This window comes from Engraulis encrasicolus, chromosome 18 (genome assembly GCF_034702125.1).
Source record: "Engraulis encrasicolus isolate BLACKSEA-1 chromosome 18, IST_EnEncr_1.0, whole genome shotgun sequence".
Taxonomy (NCBI): domain Eukaryota; kingdom Metazoa; phylum Chordata; class Actinopteri; order Clupeiformes; family Engraulidae; genus Engraulis; species Engraulis encrasicolus.
Window position 1 is genome coordinate 29,769,617 of NC_085874.1, and position 25,610 is coordinate 29,795,226.

At 43.0% G+C, this 25,610-nt stretch overlaps 3 protein-coding genes across 7 annotated transcripts in view; 1 reads left to right on the forward strand and 2 right to left on the reverse strand.

Annotated features, from left to right (window-relative positions):
* The window catches only part of cep43 (centrosomal protein 43), a 39,612-nt gene extending 24,600 nt beyond the window's left edge, over window positions 1-15,012 (reverse strand). For 3 of the 4 annotated variants that reach the window (XM_063223405.1, XM_063223407.1, XM_063223406.1), the window contains exons 1-3: window positions 14,771-14,982; window positions 11,267-11,317; window positions 10,876-10,930 (exon numbers count right to left, since the gene is read on the reverse strand). In XM_063223405.1, coding sequence (XP_063079475.1) covers window positions 10,876-10,930; window positions 11,267-11,317; window positions 14,771-14,854 — 190 coding nt within the window. In that variant the 5' untranslated portion in view covers window positions 14,855-14,982. Of the gene's footprint in view, window positions 1-10,875; window positions 10,931-11,266; window positions 11,318-14,770 lie in introns of all 4 variants that reach the window. The other variant, XM_063223404.1, reaches the window with a different exon arrangement.
* Window positions 1,524-7,041, forward strand: LOC134469254 (uncharacterized). 2 transcript variants are annotated; one of them, XM_063223408.1, is made up of 4 exons: window positions 1,524-1,666; window positions 1,932-2,109; window positions 4,436-5,297; window positions 5,634-7,041. In XM_063223408.1, the coding sequence occupies exons 3-4, from the start codon at window positions 5,126-5,128 to the stop codon at window positions 6,593-6,595; spliced, it is 1,134 nt and encodes a 377-aa protein (XP_063079478.1). In that variant the 5' UTR covers window positions 1,524-1,666; window positions 1,932-2,109; window positions 4,436-5,125; the 3' UTR covers window positions 6,596-7,041. The 2 variants fall into 2 exon arrangements, with proteins under 2 accessions (XP_063079478.1, XP_063079479.1); XM_063223409.1 differs by lacking the exon at window positions 1,524-1,666 and having other exon boundaries at window positions 1,843-2,109.
* LOC134469252 (ATP-dependent DNA helicase RecQ-like) lies at window positions 7,051-9,954 on the reverse strand. The gene is made up of 3 exons (XM_063223402.1): window positions 9,281-9,954; window positions 8,734-8,813; window positions 7,051-8,320 (listed from the first exon to the last, which is right to left on the reverse strand). The coding sequence occupies exons 1-3, from the start codon at window positions 9,757-9,759 to the stop codon at window positions 7,128-7,130; spliced, it is 1,752 nt and encodes a 583-aa protein (XP_063079472.1). The 5' UTR covers window positions 9,760-9,954; the 3' UTR covers window positions 7,051-7,127.
* Window positions 15,013-25,610: the final 10,598 nt, after the last annotated feature.

Consider the following 25,610-nt stretch of genomic DNA (forward strand, 5'->3'; position numbering starts at 1 on the left):
TTGGGCATTACTACGTCATACTCCAGTGCTATCAAGAAGCAAAAAGAACTGGCAAAAACATGTGGGGAGGACTTTCAAACACTGAAAGTAGCCATCGAAATCTGCCTCCAAGAGAGAATGGAAGAGACCAGCAGAGCCACTGCCTTGGCTTCAGTTCCAGGGAGTGAAGGTTCCGAAGTGGCTACTGGGTCCAGCACACCAGAGACAGAGACACCGAATGTTGCTGTGAGAGACCTGGATGTAGCTATGCATGGCTTGAACCAGCATGCATTGTCAGGTAAGACAGATCTGTTATTAACACTGTGATATTTGTGCATCCATTAAACTGCTGTCAGGATGTAACATTAATAACAGAATAACAGTCATTTTTGAGTCAACAGAGGTCTCTCTGCATTGTTTCAAAACACTACATGTGCCCCATTGCTTACAATGCGTGACCAACTGTGTGTGTGTGTGTGTGTGTGTGTGTGTGTGTGTGTGTGTGTGTGTGTGTGTGTGTGTGTGTGTGTGTGTGTGTGTGTGTGTGTGTGTGTGTGTGAAAAATGGTGGAAGGCTGACTGCTGTGCTTAATGTACTTAAATATGATTAGTGTAATAATGAACTTAAATATGGTTAGTGCAATAACATGTAGTTAGTTGGTCTAAGTGTATGTTTTTTGTACTTTGAGATGCGTGTGTGTTTGAGAGAGAGAGAGAGAGAGAGAGAGAGAGAGAGAGAGAGAGAGAGAGAGCTGATGTAAAGCATTTTGCTATCCTCAGATTTTTGCTATATGTTTACTGCAATGTGCAATTATGTGTGTTAGGTCTTTGCGTACAGTAAGTTATGTCTTGTATATGTAAGCTGTCAGACACCTTAATTTCCCTTGTGATTAATAGAAGTACTCTACTCTTCTCTACTTACAGATAGCCAAACGCTAAGCGTTCAGGAGACCATCACTGTCACAGAGCAGGATACTTGCATCACCACTACTCCATCACAGGAAGACCAGCAGTTGGGATCTGACGATGTCACAGCGGTGTCAGTCTTCAGTGCTGTAACAGGCACTGAAATGGTGGACCTGGGTGTAGCAGTGTTGCCCACAGAAGCGCCTTCAGAGCAAAGTCTGCCACCTTCATATTCAATTATATTTGATAACCTGGACTTCTTCTCCCGCACACACCACCAGTCAATCAGCCGCACAAACCAGTCAATCCACTGGATCCACCACATAGCTGTAGAAGACAGAGTTCTTGGAACCCATCTCAGCACACAAAAGCCAAACCGACTGCTATCTGATTATGACATTGGTAACTCCCTACCCAGTCCTGACACCCAAGCCCTAATACGCCGTGAGTACATTGTCCTGGGAAGCAGAATCCTTACAACATACTTGGACGCCTTCAAGCCTCTATCGTCTGTCGTGGTTCACCACATCCCACACAAGTACAGTGCCGAAATGGCAGAGCCTTCAACGCACGTAAGTATTAATTCAAAGCATTACATACTTTCTTTGTAATTTTTGTGAATGCTTAGAACGAGATGGATTATATGGTATGGAATGTCATCTGCCCAAAAAGTAATTTCAATCCCTGTATTCCTTCCTCATATAGTATCTCCTAGGACTTCTGTTCAAAGACGAGAACAAGTCTACAGAGCTGGTCGAGGTTCTACAGCACATACAGAAAGAGTACGTTGGTTTGGGGGGGTCCAAAAATAAACCACATGAACTTGTGAAGGTTATTTGTGTACTGCACTAGTGTGCTGCAGACATACCCTGTAATGCACTGTAATATTCTGAACTGCTACACTCAACTTTGAATACACTGTAGCACACACTTGCATACATTCAGCCACATAGGTAGAACACACACTCCAAACAACACTCTCGTGTGAAAGTTTTTGACATTCAGACCGACTTGTCTTTGTATTGCACACATTGTTGTGTTACGTAGGTATGTTCCAGTGGGCCCAGATGGACCACAGACCATTTTGGTTGGGGGCGACAGACTCACCGAAGGGAATTGCCGGAACCTTCAGTGGGCATTCGCCGAAGGAGAAATTGCGGATGACCGGTTGGAAGGCCTTGTCTTCAAATTTGAAGACTGGCACGCAATTAAAAACCTTTTTGAGGTGAGTGATCTTGTCAGGACATATTAATGTAGATTAATTCAATACACCCGAGGAGCATGATGTGCACCTTTTTTTTTGGCTAATAACATGACTGGTCATCTCATGTTTAAAATATAAAGTTTTAATTAAGGGTTTTTGGGCAACGTTTCACTACTTCGTCTCCCTTATGTTAAATCCACTCCGTTCAGAGTGGTTTATCAAACATCTACATGGTTTGCATCTGATGATCAGTCATGTAATTTGCCAAGTGGTGAGCTAGCAAATGTTGTATTCTGTGAGGGGGTGGGGTGGGGTGGGGGGGCAACATAGCAGGTCTGGATGCAACAACAATACATATTCTGCAGAATGTAGACAGTTCTTTCACCCTCCATACTTGCTTAAGGACACTGGTTTAAAAATGCTCAGAGTTATGACTCCAGATCCTAGTGGACCACTCTAAAGTTAAAGGGACAGTTTGGTCAATTTCAACATGCAGTTGTAATGCTCACACTACCCTGGACTTGTCAGTGCCTGAGTTTTTTTTTTTTCTTCTTCTTCAGCAGTTTCCGAGATCCTGGTCATTGTAATGGGGGCAGCTCTTTGTTTACATTTTAAAAAAAAACATTTTTATTTATTCCCCTAAAACATCCAAAAGGTTATAAAACATCAGCAGACAACTAGCAAACAGCAGTACCTTTTGGGAAAATATTTGGAGTTGGCCTAGGTTTCATTTTTTAAAAATGTAAACAAACGCTGCCCCCATTAGAATTGCTCATATCTCGGAAAGGGCTGAGCCGAAAAATGTGGCATCACCAGGTACTGACAAGTCAAGGGTAGCGTGAGCAATTCATGTTGAAATTGACCAAACTGTCCCTTTAAGTAGCAGTTCAGCCATCAGCTCAGGTAATGTCACTGTCTCAGGCACAGGCCCTTCCCCCGTTGTTGTTGCTAGGCTCTCCTCCCTCTAACCCCTAACCCCACAGCCCACCCCCACCTCCACTGCCCCCTTCTCCTGTGGTTGCTCACTTGGGTTTTTCCGCTTCTGATCCACTATCAGGCACAGGTCTATCCCCCAGTTGCTGCTGGTGGGCTCTCCTAGTCTAAAACATTTCTGCTATTGCCCTGAGAACTCGGCGCTAAATACTCCTAAGGCAAAGTGTCATACAGTCAGGATTATCACATTATAAGACAGTTTAAATTATTTATACTTAAAAAAAGTTGGTTACATTTTTAGTAAATCTACAATACAACAATACATATTCTGCAGAATGTAGACAGTTCTTTCACCCTCCATACTTGCTTAAGGACACTGGTTTAAGAATGCTCAGAGTTATGACTCCAGATCCTAGTGGACCACTCTAAAGTTAAGAAGCAGTTCAGCCATCAGCTCAGGTAATGTCACTGTCTCAGGCACAGGCCCTTCCCCCGTTGTTGTTGCGAGGCTCTCCTCCCTCTAACTCCTAACCCCACAGCCCACCCCCACCTCCACTGCCCCCTTCTCCTGTGGTTGCTCACTTGGGTTTTTCCGCTACTGTCAATCCACTCACATGTTAAAGGCCCTTCCCCCGTTGTTATAGGTAGGCTCTCCTCCCCCTAACCCAGGGGTCCAAGGGCCATAAAATTCCTCTGAGGGCCACCCTATTAACACACACCAGGATTTCCCTCCTGTACTTAAGGCCTACATTGAGAGCAGCTACTTTTAAAACAGTCCGCACCTTCTCTAGGTCCACTGAATATCATTTATTTGTATTGCATATTGTTATTTGTAAGATTTCTTGTGGTAAGAATCCAACACAACATAGCAGGTCTGGATGCAACAATACATATTCTGCAGAATGTAGACAGTTCTTTCACCCTCCATACTTGCTTAAGGACACTGGTTTAAGAATGCTCAGAGTTATGACTACAGATCCTAGTGGACCACTCTAAAGTTAAGAAGCAGTTCAGCCATCTCTCAGGTCAATCTCACTGTCTCAGGCACAGGCCCTTCCCCCGTTGTTGTTGCTAGGCTCTCCTCCCTCTAACTCCTAACCCCACAGCCCACCCCCACCTCCACTGCCCCCTTCTCCTGTGGTTGCTCACTTGGGTTTTTCCGCTACTGATCCACTATCAGGCACAGGTCTATCCCCCAGTTGCTGCTGGTGGGCTCTCCTAATCTAAAACATTTCTGCTATTGCCCTGAGAACTCGGCACTAAATACCCCAAAGGCAAAGTGTCATACAGTCAGGATTATCACATTATAAGACAGTTTAAATTATTTATACTTAAAAAAAAAAAAGATGGTTACATTTTTAGTAAATCTTGTGAGCTGACGATATCCCTCCTTACCGATAAACTTTGATTATAGATTTATCATCGGATCTTCTACAAAGATGGCTCAGCGGGAGATCATGGGACACTCCAGGCCAATATGAATAAGCTGAGGTATGCATGTCTATCGTGTGAAACAGAGCTAGTATTTTGTGCATTTGCAAGTGTTCTTTGTCAATGTCTGATGAATAAATGATTGTTTCAATGTTAACATTATAAATGAAAATAGAGTGTTCACCATTTTTAGGTTTCTCTCTCCCTGATGAACCCAGGCCATCATGAATTAAGGCTCGGTGCTTCATCACAAGTCATTCTGCTCTGTCCTATGAAGGAGGATGTTGTCCAGCCACCATGAATTTATTACGGCTTGGTACTCCATCTCTCATCATTGTGTGTCTGTCTGTTCGTTGTGTTGGTGTGGTGCGTGCGTGCGTGCATGCATGCATGTGTTTACATGTGTATATTTGTGTGCGTCTCTGTCCCTTCAAGTGGCTTGTGGCCCAGTCTTTTGTCTGCATGTCTGTTTTTCTATGTTACATAGCTCAGTATTGTGTGCGTGCGTGTGAGGGTTTTGGAGAGGTACCACATTCTGACGATGACAGTAGGAGTGTGTGTGTTGAGAGATCTACTAACTGTTATGACTTAATACTTACACATGTGTTTACCTTGTATCATATCTAGCATATCTCAGAAATACTTGTACTATATATTGTAACATGTCTTGTATATGTTACAAGCCATTGCCATCATTAATAACAAGTCATGTCCTTACAGATGCAGCAATGCGAAACGCGGCCCACATGCTGCTTTCAATGCATATAAAGAATTTGTGAGAAAGGACACTACGGCTCTCTTCTTAGCTGCTGCTATGGAGCACTTTGGGCTACAGAAAGTGTCAGGTACAACAATTAACAAACCACTCCTTACTCACTGTGAAACAATATTATAGCCCCTGTTAAATGTGTCTATAACTAATACAGTACATGGTGCTTTAAGAGCCTTTCACCAATCTGTGCAGAAGGTGTAAGCTTAGTAGTATTACACATGCGCTAAGTAGATACATGGACAAGGCCACTTGTCTGGTCAAAGCAACAAGAAAAGTACATCTGTATAGTGGCTTTTACATGACTACAATCACAAGAGGGAGAGGTTAAAAGGCACAATCTTGTAATTAATTTCAACTAACAATATGGTTCATGCAACTCATATTACATGCCTTCTCAATGTGTTAACAGACGTCCCAGATGGCTTTATCCCTTCTGACATCGCAACGGGCTCACCTGAGGAGAAAAGGCACTGGCTGACAGAGGCAGTCTCCAACGTCGTTGACAGATTTGTCACTTTTCAAGACATTTCGGAGTTTGTCAGCGGTGTCACAGACAAAGCCACTGACCTTGCCGAACAGCAAGACAGGGTCCTCTGCCGTGCAGCAGGCTGTGGGCGTGCATTTAAATATGAGAAATGTAGGCACAAGCACGAAAAACAAAAGCATGGCTTGTCAGCTCCTCCTGAAGTACCCAAAGATACTGGCAGACAAAGTGTCTTGTTGGTGGACCACAAAAAAGAACACTCAGAAGCTAGGCTGGCATTTGGCTTCCTCCTGGCTGACCTGCAGGATGCGGTGAAGGAGGGTGATGGGGAGAGGCTGCTGAGACTATACAGTGTAGCCCTAATGCTGTTCAAGGCTTACGGTCACACACAGTACGCCTTCAGCACACTCCTCCTGACAGTACAGGTGAATTGCACTCTTTCTCCAAGGTTAGCGCACAGCCTGACATGGAACCGTTTTTGGAATGGCAAGGGAGGAAGAGGAAGAAATGTGTCCTTGGACCTACACCTGGAACACTTAAACAATTTTCTCAAATCCTTCCTGACACGCAGCGGCCCAAATCTCACTGAACAAACCGCATCCAGGGTGAGCAGGTCCCTTGGAATCTGGAAGGAGTTAATGGACACCACAGATTCAGAGCTAGAGGTGTCCAGGTCCACAGGTGCCCACCATGCTGCTCGTCAGACTGAGGATATCCTCATTCTGGTGGAAGTCTTTCAAGACGCAGAGCTCTTCAAGGAGAACCCTGGCAGGGAGTTTTCTGTTTTTCCCAAGTTTAGGCGTGATCTACTGCTTAAACTCAAACAGTCTGACTTGAGGGCATGGTTAAAGTCTAAATTAAAGGAGTGGCAGAACAACCCAATTTAAGAATGGTGATGAGGTACTTCTGAATTATTTACTGTAAATATTTTTGCACATATTTTTTGTATAACCAGTAACTGTTTTGTCATTTGTACATTTGTAACCATCACATTTCTGTCTTTTTTACCTTTTTACTTTTACTTATTGTTTTCCTGTTCTTCTGACTTCCTTTTCTGACCAAATAGTCTACTTGGGCCTAACTCAAGTTGAAACCCATGCATATATGTGGTCTTGATATAGGATCGGAGTATCGGTATCGGCAGATATCCAAATTCAGACATTGTGATCAAAAGGGTATCTGTGTATCCCTAACCACTGTACATTAAAGTAAACCTGTTAATTATTTATTTTCAAAATTTTGCACATTTTTCAATTCATCATGTTTGTCCATGACTGCACAGTGAAAACAATACCCAGAGTTTTTTCACAATTAAATTTTATTTACATTTGTTAATCACCTGTGTACATCATTATTTACATTTGCAAAGACATTGTGACAAAAATGATCTGCTACCTTTCTCCCAGTGTAGGGCAGATGCTAGTTTGAGTCTGAACTACTGCTGTGTTGATCAATTTCAAACTCCTCATCAGGTGTATCAAAATAGCCAGCAAAATCAATATCTGGTTCCAAAAAACTGTCATCAGGAAGAGTTGGCTCGGAATAGTCAAAGTCACAAAACACCTCACTCATAACCAGTAGAATTTCTTGAGCATGTCGTACCCTAAATACTGGTAGGTTGTTTGTTATGTAACTAAGATCGAAGATGTAAGGACTGTGGTGCACAGCTGCATCGATAAGCTCCATCCCAAACCCTGAGCAGACAGTCGTGTTTGTGACTAGTGGCATGTCAGGTACTAGAGTATGCATGTACTTCTGTAAGCAGTCCCTGATAATATCCCTGTCCTCATCTGTCACTTCTCTTGATCTTGGTGGGGTAGTGGGCACATGATGTTGTACAGAGTCACATTTTGGAGCAGGCTCAACACAAACACCAGATGAACACGCACAAATGGACTGGCAGAAGGAACAACACAAATGACCTGGCTCCAAACTTGTTGCGTGTGTGTCAAAGTGTGCAAACAGGGCTTTCCTAAAACAGCCCTGTGCCCCAGCCTTAATCACTGCACTTACTGTCTTGTCTACCCTGGGTGTTCCTTTTATGGCATACAACACTGCATGTGATGGTAGAGAGTTTCTCCCAGCCCTCCCAACCTGCTGCACAATGGCTTCCACGTCCTCTGGTGCTCCGTACATGACAACGTGGGACACGTTAGGGAAGTTAAGACCCATCCCCAAAGCAGTTGTAGCCACAACAACCCTGCAGCTACCCTCACCAGTGAAGGACGCAAGCACTCTGGCTTTGTACTGTGGTAATGTTTTGCTGTGGTACATTCCAATCAGCAGATTTTCAGCCTTGTGCTCAGGATCTCGGTCCACCCATGCATCATCCCCAAGTTCAGCTTTCAGACGGCAGAACACTCTTCCAACTGCCTTCAGTGATGTGCAGTAAATGATGATCGGAGACATAAACAGCCCCTTCTCTCTGACCTCAGTCACCACCCAGTCCATGCACTCAAGGTCGTCTTTGGGAACATGCTTAAGTCCAAGTCTGATGTTGTCTCTGTTTGGGCTCACAGTTATCCGAGTGGCATTGTGCATGTGTAGCAGACGGGAGACACGGTCTCTGTTGGCAGTTTCAGCTGATGCTGTCAAGGCCATGACAGGCGTGCCTGAAAAACAACACACACATAACAAAACAAAAATGAAGTCTGCAAACTCGGCTGGTAAACTTTATGTAAAGAACCTGGGTTTTATTAATTAAGTAAGTCTTAGTACTAAACAGTACAAAACCTTAAATATATGTTTATTGCTGAGAGGGCAAGAATGGGGAGTTTGGGTCTTGACCAGTATCAGAATAAAATATATATATATTTTTTTAAAAAAACACCTTCTCTTCAAAACTCATTAACAAAGGGTAGTGGGTATCTACAAAGGAAAAATACCGGTACACATTGTTACAACAACCCGCTGAGGCTCAAACTCAATACTGAAGTAATCTTGAAAACAAGTAGTGTTTTCTTAGTCTGTAGTACTATGGTGTTTCCAGTGTTCTTTTTTTCTCTTATTCACGACATTAACTCACCTTCTTTCACAACTGACCGGAGTTCTCCCAGGCGAGAAAAGCACTCTCTGAAGGCTGGATTTCCTTTCGCACCTTGACCCCTGAAAGGCATTAGAGATCTCTGTTATCAAAGTTGTACTGTATTCGAGTTAACACTCAGTTTTAATGTACATATTTGTCTGAATGTGACGTCTGGGCATTGTGGTCAACATCTATCTTATCGGACATCGGGCAAATTAATTCAGTTCCACCAAAGATCCACGCAGGACAAATTGAATTGATGCTTGTGCTATATAGTCAGCTACAAACGCGAGGGCATTCCCGGTTGTCAATATTGTTTCACACAAAGGTGTAGGTTTGGCGCGAAAAGTGGTGGGGACATTTCAATGGCAAATTGTCAGGGTATGCTGTTTTCGCATTGTATTTGTGAAAAAGTGGTGGGGACAAGCTAGGTTTACCTCAAAAGTGGTATGGACATGTCCCCACCATCCCCCCTAAAATTAAGCCCATGGTTTCACATACTTAAAATACAATTAAGTAGGAATTAAAAGATGAAAAGATCACTTACCATTTATAGGTGACATGGACCTCGTCGACCACAATCCCGACTAGGTTCGTCCGGTAAACTGTTGAGCCCAACATGGTCAGCCATTTCTCTTTCAACCAGGACTCGGGGCTGCCGAATACAAGTTGAAAATGTCCGTTCAGGATATCGCTGTCGTTCTCTCCTCCGAGCTGCGCAGCCGAAACTCCCAAACGTTCTGCCTCGCGGATTTGATCTTGAATCAGAGCAATGAGAGGAGACACCACTGCAATAATGGGCTCCTGTTGTCGTCCCATCTCCTGTACTACCAGCGGGGCAATTTGGTAGATTAAACTCTTTCCATACCCGGTCGGAAGGAGGGCGAGAATGTCCTTCCCACCAACAAATTCCTTCAAAGCCGTTTTCTGCTCCTCTTTTAAAGATTTAATGTGTGGTAGTTTAGATAACACTCTCGAAACTGCCGAATCGAAGCTGAATCCATGCTCTTCCACGCACGCCGCCATTGTTGTTGTTACTGTGTTCGTCGTCGCGCCGGATGCTACGTCATAGGTAGTTAACACCCCGCCCCACGATTGTAATTGGATGTAGGTATAGAGGCGGGCACGTTTATTTTCTACTCGAAGGACTTCGGGCTCGACAAGGCTGAACCAGACCCCTGTGCGAGCTCACGAAGTGTAACGAAGATGCACGAAGCACTAGGGGTCTCGCGAGAGCCAGGCTAATTTTTACCCGCACACGGCCATCCTAAGCAGCCCAATTGGGCGAGAACCAGCCCAATCTGGCAACACTGCCTGCAAGCTGAGGGAGGGATGATGCATAGAGTCCCAAATAACTGGGTGTGGCCTGTGGAACTTCAGCATTGCAGTGCATTATGGGGATTGTTGTCACAAATCCACAAGCACTAAAAAGTCATTTTCTGCCTTTTCTTGGCCAAGAAGGCACCAAATTACAAATGTATGTTACTATTCTACTATAAATATGACCCACTTTCAGTAACATATTCATGTCTCCACCGGTGGAATGTCCCTTTAATGCATTCAACTCCTACTTGAGACTACTTGCGAAAAGTAGAGAGTTGACTTCGCGAAAACATGAAAACATTCAACAACAAGGCCAGCCCAACCGGGAGCTCTCAAACGCGGAACTTAATATAGGCCCTATAACAAAATCCCTCTGGGTGCTACCCGGGGGAGTGTCCACGGCGGGTGAAGTCGGCGCGGTGTGTTCGTGGAGCAAACTGTGCCCAATCAAGCACGAGGGGAGCAGACAGACAACTGACTAGCCGTAGTTGGGACGTCTGGTCGGACTCAAAGTACACAAGATACAGTACATAGGTTTCCTGTTTATAATCATTCTTGTGTGCACTGCACACACAGCTGAGGGTCCCTCTGCAGTCTCTGATTGTTTGGAAACTGCCGTCACTCAAAAAAAGCCCTCAGGCTGCTAAGCATCTTGCCCTTCCTCACAGCGCAACTGATTGTAAACAGGAAACCTATCAATTCATGGCACACATGGCACATAAAGCCAGAAATAGAAAGCAACACATAAGTGAGAAAATATCTTCAAAAACACATTATAAAATCCGTAGGTACATCAACAGGCATGCAGACCACTCTTACCATCTTTAGTATTGAGGCATTTCTTCAGGCATTCATTCTCCAAAGGCGTTTTCTCCTAGAAGCACCACACGCAACACATTAATAACAATAAAGACTAAACATAACAAACATACTTTAGGAGGACTACTGAGTTACTACTGAAAACACAATGCAATTGCTCCATGTGCTTGTGAGTGTGTGTGTGTGTGTGTGTGTGTGTGTGTGTGTGTGTGTGTGTGTGTGTGTGTGTGTGTGTGTGTGTGTGTGTGTGTGTGTGTGTGCATTATTGTATATAATGTGTGCGTGCACGAATCAATGTGTGTGTGTGTGTGTGTGTGTGTGTGTGTGTGTGTGTGTGTGTGTGTGTGTGTGTGTGTGTGTGTGTGTGTGTGTGTTTGTATGTGTTCATTACCTGTTTTTCCTGTTCTTCTAAAGCCACAAATACTGCTGCCCTCAGCTCAGCCTGTAGATCACATGATCACAGTCATTTGGTTAGGAAAATTCATATGCTTGGTAGCCGGTTAAGTGATGCACATTATGTCTGACATAGAAGATCTTTATTACCACTATACAAATTGTGTACAATTGAATACAAGTACATATCATTATTTAACTGCCTAGCCTACAGAAGGCCCTCATAATTCAGTTCACGGTGTCTAGATTGGCTCTCATTGTGCTCAGTATCACAATGTGGAAGCCAGCATAATTCCAACGTGTCGTTTACTGAGCACACGCACGCACGCACGCACGCACGCACGCACGCACGCACGCACGCACGCACGCACGCACGCACGCACGCACACACGCACACACACACACACACACGCACACACACACACACACACACACACACACACACACACACACACACACACACACACACAATGCCTTACAAACAACTGAAGTCAGACTTTCTCTCTCTTGTGCATTCGGACTGACTGACTAGATCAGAGGTGAAAGTAGTTTTCATTTCTTACCGGTTCCCGTCACCACCAATCACAAGCAATCAATAAACAAACAAAATAAACATGTGCACTAACAGATATATGTCACTGTAGGCCTATTGCAATTTTGGGTGTCTCTTCATAGGAGGTCACTTGTCTCAAATGGCTTAGTGTGACTGTATGTGTTTTCTACTGAAATAGCAGACCTTACTGTTTTAAAATGTGGGTTTTTGTGAAGCACTAAACCTACTTTCTTACCGGTACTGCGCACCAGCTGTAACTTACATTTTATACTGGTGCTACGCACCTGTGCGCACCCGTCTGCTTTCACCCCTGGACTAAACTGACTTTTGCAGCGTCATCTCACACTGCATGTATCACACAACTCATACAAGTGTCACACATGTACAGGATATCTACACACACACATATTCACTGTCCATGACTAGTTTCACTTAGATGGCTTTCTCGGGCAGAATCCTACCTAAACACTTAGTAAATAGAATCCATGTCGAAGTAGTGATATTGACTGTGGACCAATTTATAATGCCACGCTAATTGCGGACAGACAGCTAGGGTGGTCTTTCTCCTGCAGAACAGCCTTTGTCATCTCATTGTCTGTGAAAAAATACTTTGCTTCTCGGTACTTCCAGGGTCCAAAACAACTTGAAACCAATAGAGCATACTCTATGTCTACGGGTCAAACATAATAAGCATGGTGAGGGGGTTTTAGTTTGGTGACTGAGGGTATTCAAACGTGGCTGCAGCGTGAACAGGTCTGCCGGTAGTATCAATAGTAAGCTGGTACACCACAAATTCCTGGAGGCTTTAACTGAAACAGATTTGGGTAGTTCTAGTGAGATTAGTCAACTATAGTGGCGGCTGGTAGTCTGTCAAACAGGGGAGGCTGTTCAATTACAATATGTCCAGAACGCAAAAATAAAGGGGGGGGGGGGGGGGGGGGGGGGGGGGGAGGGATTTTGACACACATCTTACATTGGTCCTGAGCCACATATGGCCTCACACACTAAAGGACTCTTGTTGAAACAAATTTGTTAATCATTAATCATTATCCCCCTTGTAGCCTATTCATAGGGAAATGTTTTTATTATTATTATTATTATCATTAGGCCTTCCTCCGCCACATAATGATGTGATTTAGTTTGCCTTCGTTGTCTTTGTTCATTACTGGGTGCACGGCTTAACTTACCACTAGAGGTCGCAAAATCTTTAATTATTTACCAGACATTGCCAACACAGTAGGAAACAAGGACTCGCCACTCACGGGACTTGGCAGTTAACCAGTTGATAAGACACCACGAAAGCTCAAAAGAAACGGTTGTTCTTCCCTACCTTTTTCACCAAGTCAATATTAGGCAGTGCTCTGCTCTGCTCCTTGATATTCATTTTCTCCTCATAAGGACGACTGGAATTCGCCAGAATTTAATCCACAATGCTTGGCATTTTGCATAGCTCTCTAGCTTTCTTGCAAGCTAGCCCTAACGAAAAGTAGGCAACTTCAACTTTTGAATTGGGAGATTAAAAAGGATAAGGACATGCCACTATTAAGACTTTATTCGCAACACAAGTGTCACTAGGTTTACAAGAATATGTACACAAAACTGGAGTACACCGCAATGAATAGCTTCCCCACTAGTTACCACGATGAAACTTCTCAGTCAAATTAATAACATATCCGCATTTCGAAATGAAATCAACTACTGTAGCCTACTGACACGGGGTTCACCCAATCACAAGTCGGAGCTCCAGTCTCCGGTCCCCCCCCCCTCCCCCCCCCCCTCCCCCCCCCCCCCCCCCCCCCCCCCCCCCCCCCCCCCCCCCGCCTCCTCTCTCTTCTCCATTCACTCCCAGTGAGGCTCAGTCTCAAAATCAAAAAAATTTCACGGCAATAGCCAATGACCGTTTAGCATTTTGCCATTGAAAAATCGTACAATCCCACATGCCATTGAAGTCCATTGAGACTCGACTCGCTTGCGTTGTCATGAGCGGAAAAAAACTCGTGCGAGCCTCGGGATCTTATAATATTATAAATATAAATTATATTATATTTTATATATTATAAATTATAATTATAAATAACAGATTGGTTTCAACTCTAAGTTGAGCACATGCATTTTCTATGGAGCTGGGTCTGAAATAGCAATGTTATTAAGTTGTGTAAAGCATTAGTTTACATACTATTCTCCGTGATTTTGGACAGGAGGCGGCGCCTCCCTTGTACTCAAAGAGGAATCGCCTCTGAACTTAGGTCTGGAGTGGTCCTATAGATTCCTTTCCCCGCTTTCAAGTTCTTATCTGAAATCAGCTTTCGTTGAACATTATGAACACGTATTGTGTTTTGTGAAACATATGATGTGAATAACTAGCCTAACACACGAGCCTCAGCATAAAGGTAGTACGAACAGCAAAGGCAGTGGCTGGCTGGGTATCTTTGACAGCAAGATTTTTTTCCCGCAAATACCGGTGCCAAAAACCGTCGTCCACGCGTTGCCATTGACAGTAGGCACATCCACAGGTGATGACCTGAATGTAAACAAAACGTGTGCTAGCGTCCCACTAATGTTTACAACTGTCTTGGGCTTTCTTGCTTCGCCATGCTACCATGCTATCTAATAGACACAAGTATACAGTTCCCACAAAACATAAACACAGACCAGTCAGTCAACAATGTGGGCTTCCAAAGAGTTTAGTAAAATCTACGTGAGTTCCATGCTAACAGTTAGTGCATTATCATGAGTGAGTCCAGGCATTCAGCTAATTTGTAGCAAACAGTCCACGTCCGTAGTGTAGCCTACATGCATAGTCGCACTGAGGCACTTAGAAAGATACCGCACATGTAAATATAGTCAAAAAATATTGGTAGTACATAATCCAGCATGTAACACCGACCAACTGCGTCAGTTCAAAAGCAACTGATGCTATCAACATTTCCGAAGTAACGCTTGAGCTACCTTGATTTTGTTGAGAACTCCGCTGTTTTCTAGATTTTGAATTAAAAGATCCCGCAACTCCGTATCTTCCTCCGTTGCAGACATGTTTAATGTATCATCAAAGTGCGAACAAGAAGATTAATGCTTGTTTTCTACAGAATGCGTGAGTAAGCATAAACTGTCAACACTCCATCACGGGCGCCGCCATGATTTTCTGCACATGCGTGTTTGTTTCCGCAGTCTTGCCTTTCCCTCAAAGGCACCCGTGTAGACAGAACCAGCAAGTGCCACAGGTTCCAGAAGAACGACACGCAGACAATAATAGTTAGGTAGGAGGACACACACGCGTCCCACTACAAAATAACTAGTAGCCTATACTTTTAAATGAACAGCGGTTTTTATAAGAAAAACAACAAAGGACTGTATTATTTGCATGGTTAAAAAACTGCAGTTCATTTAAAATGCCTAACCGATTAGACCAAGTGTTAAAGCGATGGTTCGGAGTAGAATCACCCTAATGCCATTTGAACCGTGACACCCATCCACCTTTACACCCGAAGTGTTTTCTGCCGCAGGCTTACATCAACAGAGTTGCCGTGTTATTCGATGTTTATTCCGGTTAGCTTGACTCAAGCGCATATGGATACTGGGCACCGTCTCCAAACTTTCCCCACAAAAATAACATGTCATGACACCAAACTTCTGCAGTAGCACAAATATGGTCTGTACTCACGAAACGAAGCATTTGGAAGTTTGGAAATAGTCCAGGAGTTTATTATTATCAACACAAGCCGAATAGCTTCTCTGCTGCTAAAGCTGCGCCAACGTTACTTCCGTCATCTAAGACAAGCATGTAAGAGTCCTCAACGAAGCTCATAATATGCACAATGAAAAGTGAATTCAGCATCAGTATTGATAACGAAAATCCTTGTCTAATTGATAGTAGGTAAGATTTGAAATATCTTTTAAGTATTGCCTTGAAAATATAAGCCTTAATCACAATTCAGTGAAAACTTTTTTTAACACTCTCGTCTGGAAGTTTGTTGAAGACTTTTACGGGCTTGTCTCATATGACGGAAGTAACGTTGGCTCAGCTTTAGCAGCAGAGAAGCTATTCAGCTTGTGTTGATAATACTAAACTCCTGGACTATTTCCAAACTTCCAAATGCTTCGTTTCGTGAGTACAGACCATATTTGTGCTACTGCAGAAGTTTGGTGTAATGACATGTTATTTTTGTGGGGAAAGTTTGGAGACGGTGCCCAGTATCCATATGCGCTTGAGTCAAGCTAACCGGAATAAACATCGAATAACACGGCAACTCTGTTGATGTAAGTCTGCGGCAGAAAACACTTCGGGTGTAAAGGTGGATGGGTGTCACGGTTCAAATGGCATTAGGGTGATTCTACTCCGAACCATCGCTTTAAGGCTAGCTCGTTTTGCCCATTCTTTTTCAGGTTTTAGGTTAGCCTACTTGAAAGCGCTTGGGTATCAAAAATGTGATTTTGAGACTGACTGCTTCTCTTAATATGGCAAATTCTCCGGGTATGATATTTTTGCATTATATGTGAAAAAGTGGTGGGGTCAAGCTAGGGTTATCTCAAACGTGGTATGGACATGTTCCTGTTGTGCCGAAAAGCGAGTCCCTGCCAGAACACGGGTGCCCTCATTGAATGAAACCAATGACATTTTTTGAGAGAAAATTATACTATTTTTTGCAGAATGAATTACATAATTTATTAACTTAAAATATGCTTATGAAACATTACTCGTCCTCCACTTAATATGAGATATTTGAATGAAACTGTAACATTTGTTATGACAATATAGGCTATTCTTCGATTCTTTAATGGAAATAATACTGAAATTGTAACCAGCTCTTTGTAATACTTCCAGAAGGAATGTAGATGCTTTATTGATAGGCTTTCCATCTTAAATTGTGTCGGATTTGTCTGCAAAAATGGGTAAAAAATATCTGAAAAATTGGTCATTGGTTTCCATTGGTTTCAATGAAGGCACTCGTGTTCTGGCAGGGACTCGCTTTTCGGCACGACATCACATCCTCAACATCCAGACCTAAAATTGCACCCATGCCTTCTGGCACTATACCTCGTGGGTGCCTCCATGTGAACAATAAAAAAGTTTGTGTGGTGCCACTGCCCATAGCGGAGCAAAAAAGGACAAAAATAGTTCAATTTGGTATGCAAGCATATAAATTAGAGGTTCATTAGAATGTACTCTTTCAGCTAAGGGCGTTGGCCACGTTGTACTCTGCTATACTGTACTGTACTGTGTACTGTACTGTAATGTGATATACCGTACCGTACTGTACTCTACTCCGTGCCGTAGCCTATGCTACTGTACTGTACTGTACTCTACTCTACTGTACTGTAATGTGATATACTCTACTGCACCGTACTGTACTCTGTACTGTACTGTAATGTGTACCATACGGTACTGTACTATACTCTACTGTACCGTACTGTATGCTACTGTACTGTGCTGCACTGTACTGTACCGTACTGTATGCTATTGTACTGTAAGTTACTGCATCGTACTGCATGCGACTGTACTGTACTGTACTCTACTGTAATGTGATATACCGTACTGTACTGTACTGTACTGTACTCTACTGCACCGTACTGTATTTTACTGTACTGTACTGTAATGTGATATACCATACTGTACTGTACTGTACTCTACTGTACCATACTATACTGTACTGTAATGCACTGTACTGTACTGCACAGTACTGTATGCTATTGTACTGTACTGCACCGTACTGCTTGCGACTGTACTATACTGTACTCTACTATGCTGTACTTTACTATACTACACCATACTGTATGGTACTGTACTGTACTGTACTGCACTGCACTGTACTGTTGTACACCTGCATAGTAGAACTGAAACATGTGGAGAATTCTGAGGTCATGTACAATATGATGCAAAATGGTGTAGTGGGAATGAGTTGTGTTACTATTACCACTCAAAATCTATGGTAGACTATCCTTCCTCCCAGACTATTTGTGTGCCTTGCATATCAAGGAAATGAGTAATGAGCACCGGTAATGATTTACTTTTATAGCATATACCATATGAGAACTGTTGTTTTATATAGATATTTCTCCTATGGGTAAGGGTGGCAAAGACCTATGGTACATGTTGTCCATCAGCTGTCAGTTTTGAAGTAACAATTGAAGTACTCAATGATTACTGAGCTAACTGTAATACAACTTGTGACACAAGTACTAGGTGAGGACTTGAAAAAACAATTTACCTCTGCCTACTTACTCAACACCTACTTAGAAATCATTTCCAATTAATTTGAACTGAAGACATGCTGTGGCATACATGTATATTGAGTAATCTGTAATGCCATTCTAAAGATGACTGAAGGTGATCTTATGGGTTCTTCATACATATGGAGAGGTCCTGTCCTTTACCCTCTCTCATACAAATAAAAATATCTGTTAAGGAAATTAGAGGATGGAGAACCTGCTACCTTGGACATAATCTTGCACTGACACTTCCCCATTCAGCTGAGCAACCATTAGCAGCAGTCTATTCTCACCATAGTTTTAGAGTGGGAAATGCTCATTTTAATTCAAACCAAGAATCTTCTCAAATCGTTCAAAATGTTACATTTGCTGTCAAGCATGTAAGCACAGACTCACCCATACTTTCACACTATGTACATTTTTGTAGTTTCATCAATCTGTCAAGCAGGCTACAACTGCCCTTGCTTCATCTCTGCTGTGTTTGGGACTATATTATTATATGATTGTGACGTCATCTGTCGAATGCTCCATTCATTTCAACGGGGCTCCCCAACGTTCGGACGTCTGTTATTTTTCGATAACGGACGGGTTGGTCTATAACAGACCGCTGTCAATGGCAACAAGACTTTTCACTGCTAAAGCGACTTTTCAACAAGACTCTAATCAGCTGCTGTGATAGACAGCACCCGTTGTCCTGGCCACCGCTGTCAATGGCAACAAGACGTTCACTGCTAAAGCCACTGGCTTGTATACAAGTCAGTGGCTAAAGCGAATGTTTCATATCACTCCGCAGGGGGTCCGGTACGTCTTTTGTCACTCTAATCAGCTGCTGTGATAGACAACACCTGTCCTGGCTAGCCTACCTAGCTGTTGCCTAGCGGTGTTCCACAACGGCTCTGTTTTGTTTTGCGCAGCAACAATCTTAACATTAAATAGGTCTAAAGAAATGTCCCCGCATGTGTAAATCATTTAAGTATATCCATATAATAAGCGGGTTAACTTTCGGCGAGTCGGTCGCTTTGTGGAATAGCAGCACTTCAGAGAGAACAAGACCCCTCCGCTCCGCGTCGGGGTCTAAAGATTCTCTCTGTCGTGCTGCTATTCCACGGTAGCGACCTTCTCGCCGAACGTTAACCCTTACTTAACATTGTCAGCTAAGTATAATGTCATGTAATAACAATGTAATGCATTACACAACATGACATATTGTATATGACATAGTAGAACGTTTTTTTCCCGATGGCTCCTAGGCTAGAATTACAGCATATACCCTAAAGAAACAACATGCAAAGTTTGGTGCTTTTGTCACTTTCGTAACAGTAAAACCCTTAACTATTCTTAGACTTATTTAGAAGTGTCTTGAAAAATGGCGGCCATCTTGGATTTGTGCGTGGCCAACGCCCTGACCTGATAGAGTACATTCTAATGAACATCTGTGCCAATTTCCATGCTTGCATACCAAAGTGAACTATTCTGGGCTATTTTGACAGTTAAGCGCTGCAGTCTGCCCCCCATCCGTCTGTAAATGGTTGGTAGGCCTAGGCCTACCCCTGGGCACTGTGGTTAAGCCGTGCCTGATTTATACGTCGGCCGTGCAAGAGGGGAGCCCAGTCTCGCGAAAAAGTCAACTGTAAGCCTTGTAGTGCCGTCACGAGATAGTCTCATTTTTCGTGGCTGGGCAATGCTCGCTGTCGCTACGAGAGTGAGAGGGGTGATACGGTTGAAGAGGGATAGCTCCAAACGGCACCCCAGGAGCATGGCCGTAACTACCACTGAGGACACAGAGGTCATGTCCTCTGTATATATTTTTTTCTGTAGGCCTAATGTAAAATTTTACGAAAATTGATATATGATCAACAATGATCAATTCAATCTCTATACACCACACCCATCCTCCAGGCATTGATTAATGAAAACAAACTTAAGAGTTTGTTTGAAGTGTTTCAAGCATTCTAAATGTACAGTGTGCAGTACAGCACGCAGTATTTGACCTTGGTATTTGAAAATGTCTGGTTACGGCCCTGCCCAGGAGCAGTGCGGTGGGACAGTGGGTCGTCTTATGGAGGAGGATAATGGAGAATGTGTAAGTTTACACCATTATTATTCTGCACTATCCTATCTGCACATGTGCACCACGCAAGGCTGCCCTATCCGCTCTGCGAATGTGCGACACGATTCGTGGAGCATTGTCGCCCTTCGTTTCCCTGAAAGCCGACCTGTAAGGACCCTGAAAGTCTATGATTAATTCCATCTTTATTGTGAACTGTAGCCTATCTGTCAAAACGCACTTCATGTCTGTTCAATAGGCCTCGGTTATCTTTGACAGACGGCCTCGTCAGTGTCCCGTAATCTTTAACTTTAATAAACCCAAAAAATGACTAGGTATTTTCTTTAGACCGACACCACCGGCGCCATTGTAATATTACGAGGATTTCCCACATATAACATTACGTGGTGTATCAATAAACCACAAAAAAAATGTCATGTAGCCTCGGCTACCTGAATAAAACAAATCTTTGGGACTTTTAGCGAAACAACACTTACAGATCTGCTTTTTGTGAAACGAAGGGCAACATTGCTCCACGAATCGTATCGCACATGCGCATAGTGGATCGTGCAGCCTTGCGTGGTGCGCATGTGCAGATAGGATAGTGCAGAATAATAATGGTACTTACAGAGAACACTGGTTACTCCCTCACCAACCTGGCAGGCGGGAAGCGAACCGGCAACCCTTGCAGGTCTTGATGTTAAATATGGAAAAGTGAAAGAAGTTGAATATGAAGCTTTTGATTATTTTGTGATGTAATAAGTGAAGATTCATGTTCATGGTTGATGTGATGTGTTGGGTGAACGAGAGCAAGGGATGAATGACGACATTTTGCAGAAAAGCTGAGAAGCTGTGATCTCGATATCTCTCTCTCTCTCTCTCTCTACGTATCTCTCTCTCTCTCTCTCTCTCTCTCTCTCTCTCGCTCTCTCTCTCTCCAACCGATATCTCTCTCTCTCTCTCTCTCTCGCTCTCTCTCTCTCCAACCGATATCTCTCTCTCTCTCTCTCTCTCTCTCTCCAACCAACTCACCATAGGACGATTTTAATTCTTATTGTGCACTCTATCTACACCTATTAATCCTTTCTGCTTTGTCTGTGTCTTGTCTCTAAGAATGTAATGTGTTGCTGCTGCCTTGGGCTCACTTGAGATTTTTATCTCAATGTGATTTTGTTCCCTGGTTATATAAAGGTAAAATAAAATAAAATGAAAATGTAACACTTCAAAGTAGAGGCCAAATATTCTGCCCATTGTCCATTAGGCCTATTCTTGTACTAACGGTTCGGTCATTCAGACCTTCATCAGGTGAATCTGAAGAAGGTCTGAGTGACCGAAATGTTGTTAGCCTGTATAAGCATTTGACCCTAAAGTGCACTTGACTTGAGATGTCACATGTGACTGGAATGTGTGAGCCTGTGTTCAGTAACTGACACACATGTAGTAATGATACCATTGGGCCATTGTGTACAGACAGATAGATCAATATTATATTGATTCCAAAGACAATGGCACTGTGGCCTTTGTGCATTATTGCCTATCTAAGATGAGCACTATTGGAGGGGCAAAGGTAAATGAGTGCAATGCAGTCCTATTGGTGCAATAGAGTAGTGAAGTTGATGATGCGCTGGACTACTTTTGAGCAATGTGTCTGAGCAATGATGAGATAAGATATTGGTTAGACTCTTTATTACATAACAGTTCTTTATCAAGAGAACTTGTATTAGCAGCAGACAACTTTTTAATCAGAAAAATGAATAGCCCATCGTTATGTTACTTAGCAACATTTAAGTGTAAAGAAATCCTGCACACTGTCCATTCCACCTACAAACTTTAATACAACGTTTCGGTCATCCGACCTTCTTCAGGCCTTCTTCTTACCTGAAGAGGGTCGGATGTCCGAAATGTTGTATTAAAGTTTGTTGGTGGAATGGACAGTGTGCGGGATTTCTTTACACTTGGGACCCCACTGGCATAATATCCTACGCACCTGCCCAACTAGGTGTGCAAAAGCGTCTTTGTTGAACTTTGCTCAACATTTCTCAAAAGTTTTCCTGTGAATCATTATCTTGGGTGTGGTTGATGGTAGTCAGATGCAGGGAAAGGTATGGTATCGATACGTCTATTTATCAGATTGGGCCTGTCTGCTTCTGCTGCTAGATGTAACATGTCGGTGTAGGGTAGGTCAGGACAGGACACGGCTGTTATGGTTAGATCTATTATGGGGAGCATATTATATCACAGTGACCATAAAAAGACATTTTCTGAGCTCGCTGAGCGTTTTAGGGCATTTTCACATGTCCCCTTTAAACCATTGATGCTTAAAGAACCTGCAAAAAAAACGCCCAAGCACTTGTTGGGAAAGTTGCCCTCAGCCTGTAAAAACCTAAATATCTTAGCCTCTGATGCACATAAAAACATGAAATGAGTTGCACTAAGACCCTCATCTTGCATTAGAATGTGTTCATTCAGCTGTAACATACCCATATTCTTATTAAAAAAGCTAAAATCTCAAGAGCCTGGATGCAGTGTATGTGTCTCCAGTAGTGGTGGCCCTCTCTTAAAGGAGCCGCTGTTCTTTTTAACAGTCAGTGGCAGATTCTCTCTCTCTCTCTCTCTCTCTCTCTCTCTCTCTTTCTCTCTCTCTCTCTCTCTCTCTCTCTCTCTCTCTCTCTCAGAAATGCTGAATTGTTGAGGTCATTTTGTTTAAATAGCCTAATTGTTTGATAGATTTATCTGTATTTGCCTCTATAGCGCCGTTCATTTTGAAATTTTAGTATCTTATAACTGTAAATGCTTCCTATTGGACACACTTTGCACATATTGCAGTGCGCTTTTTTTTCATCACCAAGTATCAACATGACCATTTTTTGAAGATGAGATGCATTTTGGAAAAAAAAGGTTTTTTTTCGGCATTATTTCGCTAGCGCGCCATTTCTGAATGAGCCATTTTGATATAGATTAATCTAGATTAATCTAGATTAATTTCAGAATTACAGTGAGATTAATCTAGATTAAAAAAATGTATCTATGCCCACCCCTAGTCTCCAGGCACCAAAGGTCAAACAACATACAGTACGAGTCATCAGGCTAAGGCCGGCTGCACACTAAAGCGTGGCGGAACGGCATCAAGACGTGGTCTTTCTGCTTAGTTTCGGCCGGTGTGTTCTACTCGGCCTTTCACACCGACAGTGTCGGCGTGCGCGGCCAGTCCAGTTCAAAATCCCCCCCACAGCCAAAGCTAGTGTGCTATGTCATTCATTTGAATGGGACACTGCCGGTCGGTGCCGTCCAAAATCCGCTGGAGTTCTATTTTCCAAATGCAGCGTGGAGTGGAGCCAGCTCCTGCTCCGCTGATGCCTGACTACCGCCGGTTGATGTGGAAGGACAGATATGTTTCCATGTATTTTCGCCTCCGCCGGTAAAAAAATCTCCGTCCTGCAATGCTTCGCCCCCTTGGTGTGAAGCCGGCCTAAAACGGGTTAAGCAAACCGAACTGAGTCCTCTGTCAGTGGACTAAAATGTGGACCAACATTTAAAAAAAATCAATTTCCTTTGTATTGTCACAGTCTGGGTACGGAGTGTACACACACATATAGATACACATACACACACACACACACACACACACACACACACACACACACACACACACACACACACACACACACGCCCACACTCATAGATTACTCCCCCCTCCTTTCTGCATCACTCGTTATCATCACACTATCTGAACCTTTCACCTAGTTTCATTGGGAGGTAAATTACACCAACACGACATTAGAATTCACTGTGTGTTGAATGATGTGTCATAATGTTTCTATCACTCTGTTTGTGTGTGTGTGTGTGTGTGTGTGTGTGTGTGTGTGTGTGTGTGTGTGTGTGTGTGTGTGTGTGTGTGTGTGTGACGGATTGTATCTTCATAGCCTGTTTTGTGCTCCAAACTGGTGATAGGTGTTTACCTAACTACCGTGTAGACAATTGCGGATTAAATTAATTTATTACTGGGAAGATCCATGTACGGTTCCTGCTGTAGACACCAAGTATTTTCCCTTTGATAAAAGCAGATGTACTAATCAATACAAGTCAACAGATGATTTATATTAGTTTATCTTATTATAGTGTTATCGGGAATGATGAGTTGGAAGGATGCTGGCTATTCACTCCCCCACTTGTGACCAACTCCCTCTAAAGCCCTCCACAGCAGTGGTGTAGTCTACTTTTTTATGGTGGGTATACTGTATATTTGAGCATTTTTTGAAGTGGGTATACTGTATATATTTGTCCTATTCAAAACAATGGATAAATCAATTTTAAGTGGGTATACTGAAATCCCTGAAATTTAGAAGTGGGTGTACTCCGTATACCCGCGTTCTACGTAGACTACACCACTGATCCACAGGCTTTCAGCATGACTCCTGACATTTGATTCTGAAACTTCAATTATAGTTTTTATTGTAGTTTTTCAGTAATAGCCAGTTGCCCTCCTCGTGTGTTATGAGCCACAAACATTCATAACACACGAGGAGGGCAGCTATGACCGAAATAACACAAAATAACAATACCAATACCAAACAATGATGTTAAATTGATGAAAAAGAGATAAAGTATAAAAGATAAAAATGGGAGGGTGGGTCCATTGTATTCAATACTGCCAGTGCCTTCCACTCAGCATGGCACCTAACTCTACTGATGTCGTTTGTTTGTCTCAATTTATTTTGTCCGTGCCGCTCAATTGCTGAATCCACCTATTTTGCCACTTCACCTACTCTGAATCTCCTGAATGGGGACCCTAGGATATGGATATTTTTGTAAACACATTTGGGCCTCTTGTGTAGACATGGAGTTCTCCCTATAATGTACACAGATATAGGCCTATATTTAAAGTCTTCTAAAACGCACCTGTCACAATCCATATACCATGAAAATGGGATCAAAATATGTAAACAGATAAACAACATCCCCTTTAAAAAATATTCACATATACATGTTACTGAGAATGAAAAAAATATTGATTAAAAAAAAAGCATATGTGTAATCATGGCTCAGCTCTGTCTGAATTTACCCTACTCTCTGAGGGAGATGTATCTAAGCTCATCACTGGTAGCCGTCCTACTACCTGCCTGCAGAACCCTGTTCCCACAACCCTGCTGCAAGCCATAGCCTCAACAGTGGTCCCAGAAATTACATCTGTGATGAATACCTCCCTCTCCTCTGGCGTCTTTCCATCTGCCTTTAAACAGGCAAGGGTAACACCTCTACTAAAAAAGCCCACGCTCCCGCTCAGGTTGAAAACTATCGGCCGGTCTCACTACTCCCATTCCTATCAAAAGCTGTTGAAAGGGCGGTTGCAAAACAGGTCAATGACTTCCTAACTCAAAATGACCTACTTGACCCAAGGCAGTCTGGCTTCAGAAGTGGCCACGCTACTGAAACTGCTTTACTGTCAGTAACAGATTATTTGCTTCCGCCAAAGCTGAAGGAAAATCCTCCACTCTTATCCTACTGGACCTATCTGCTGCCTTTGATACGGTCAAC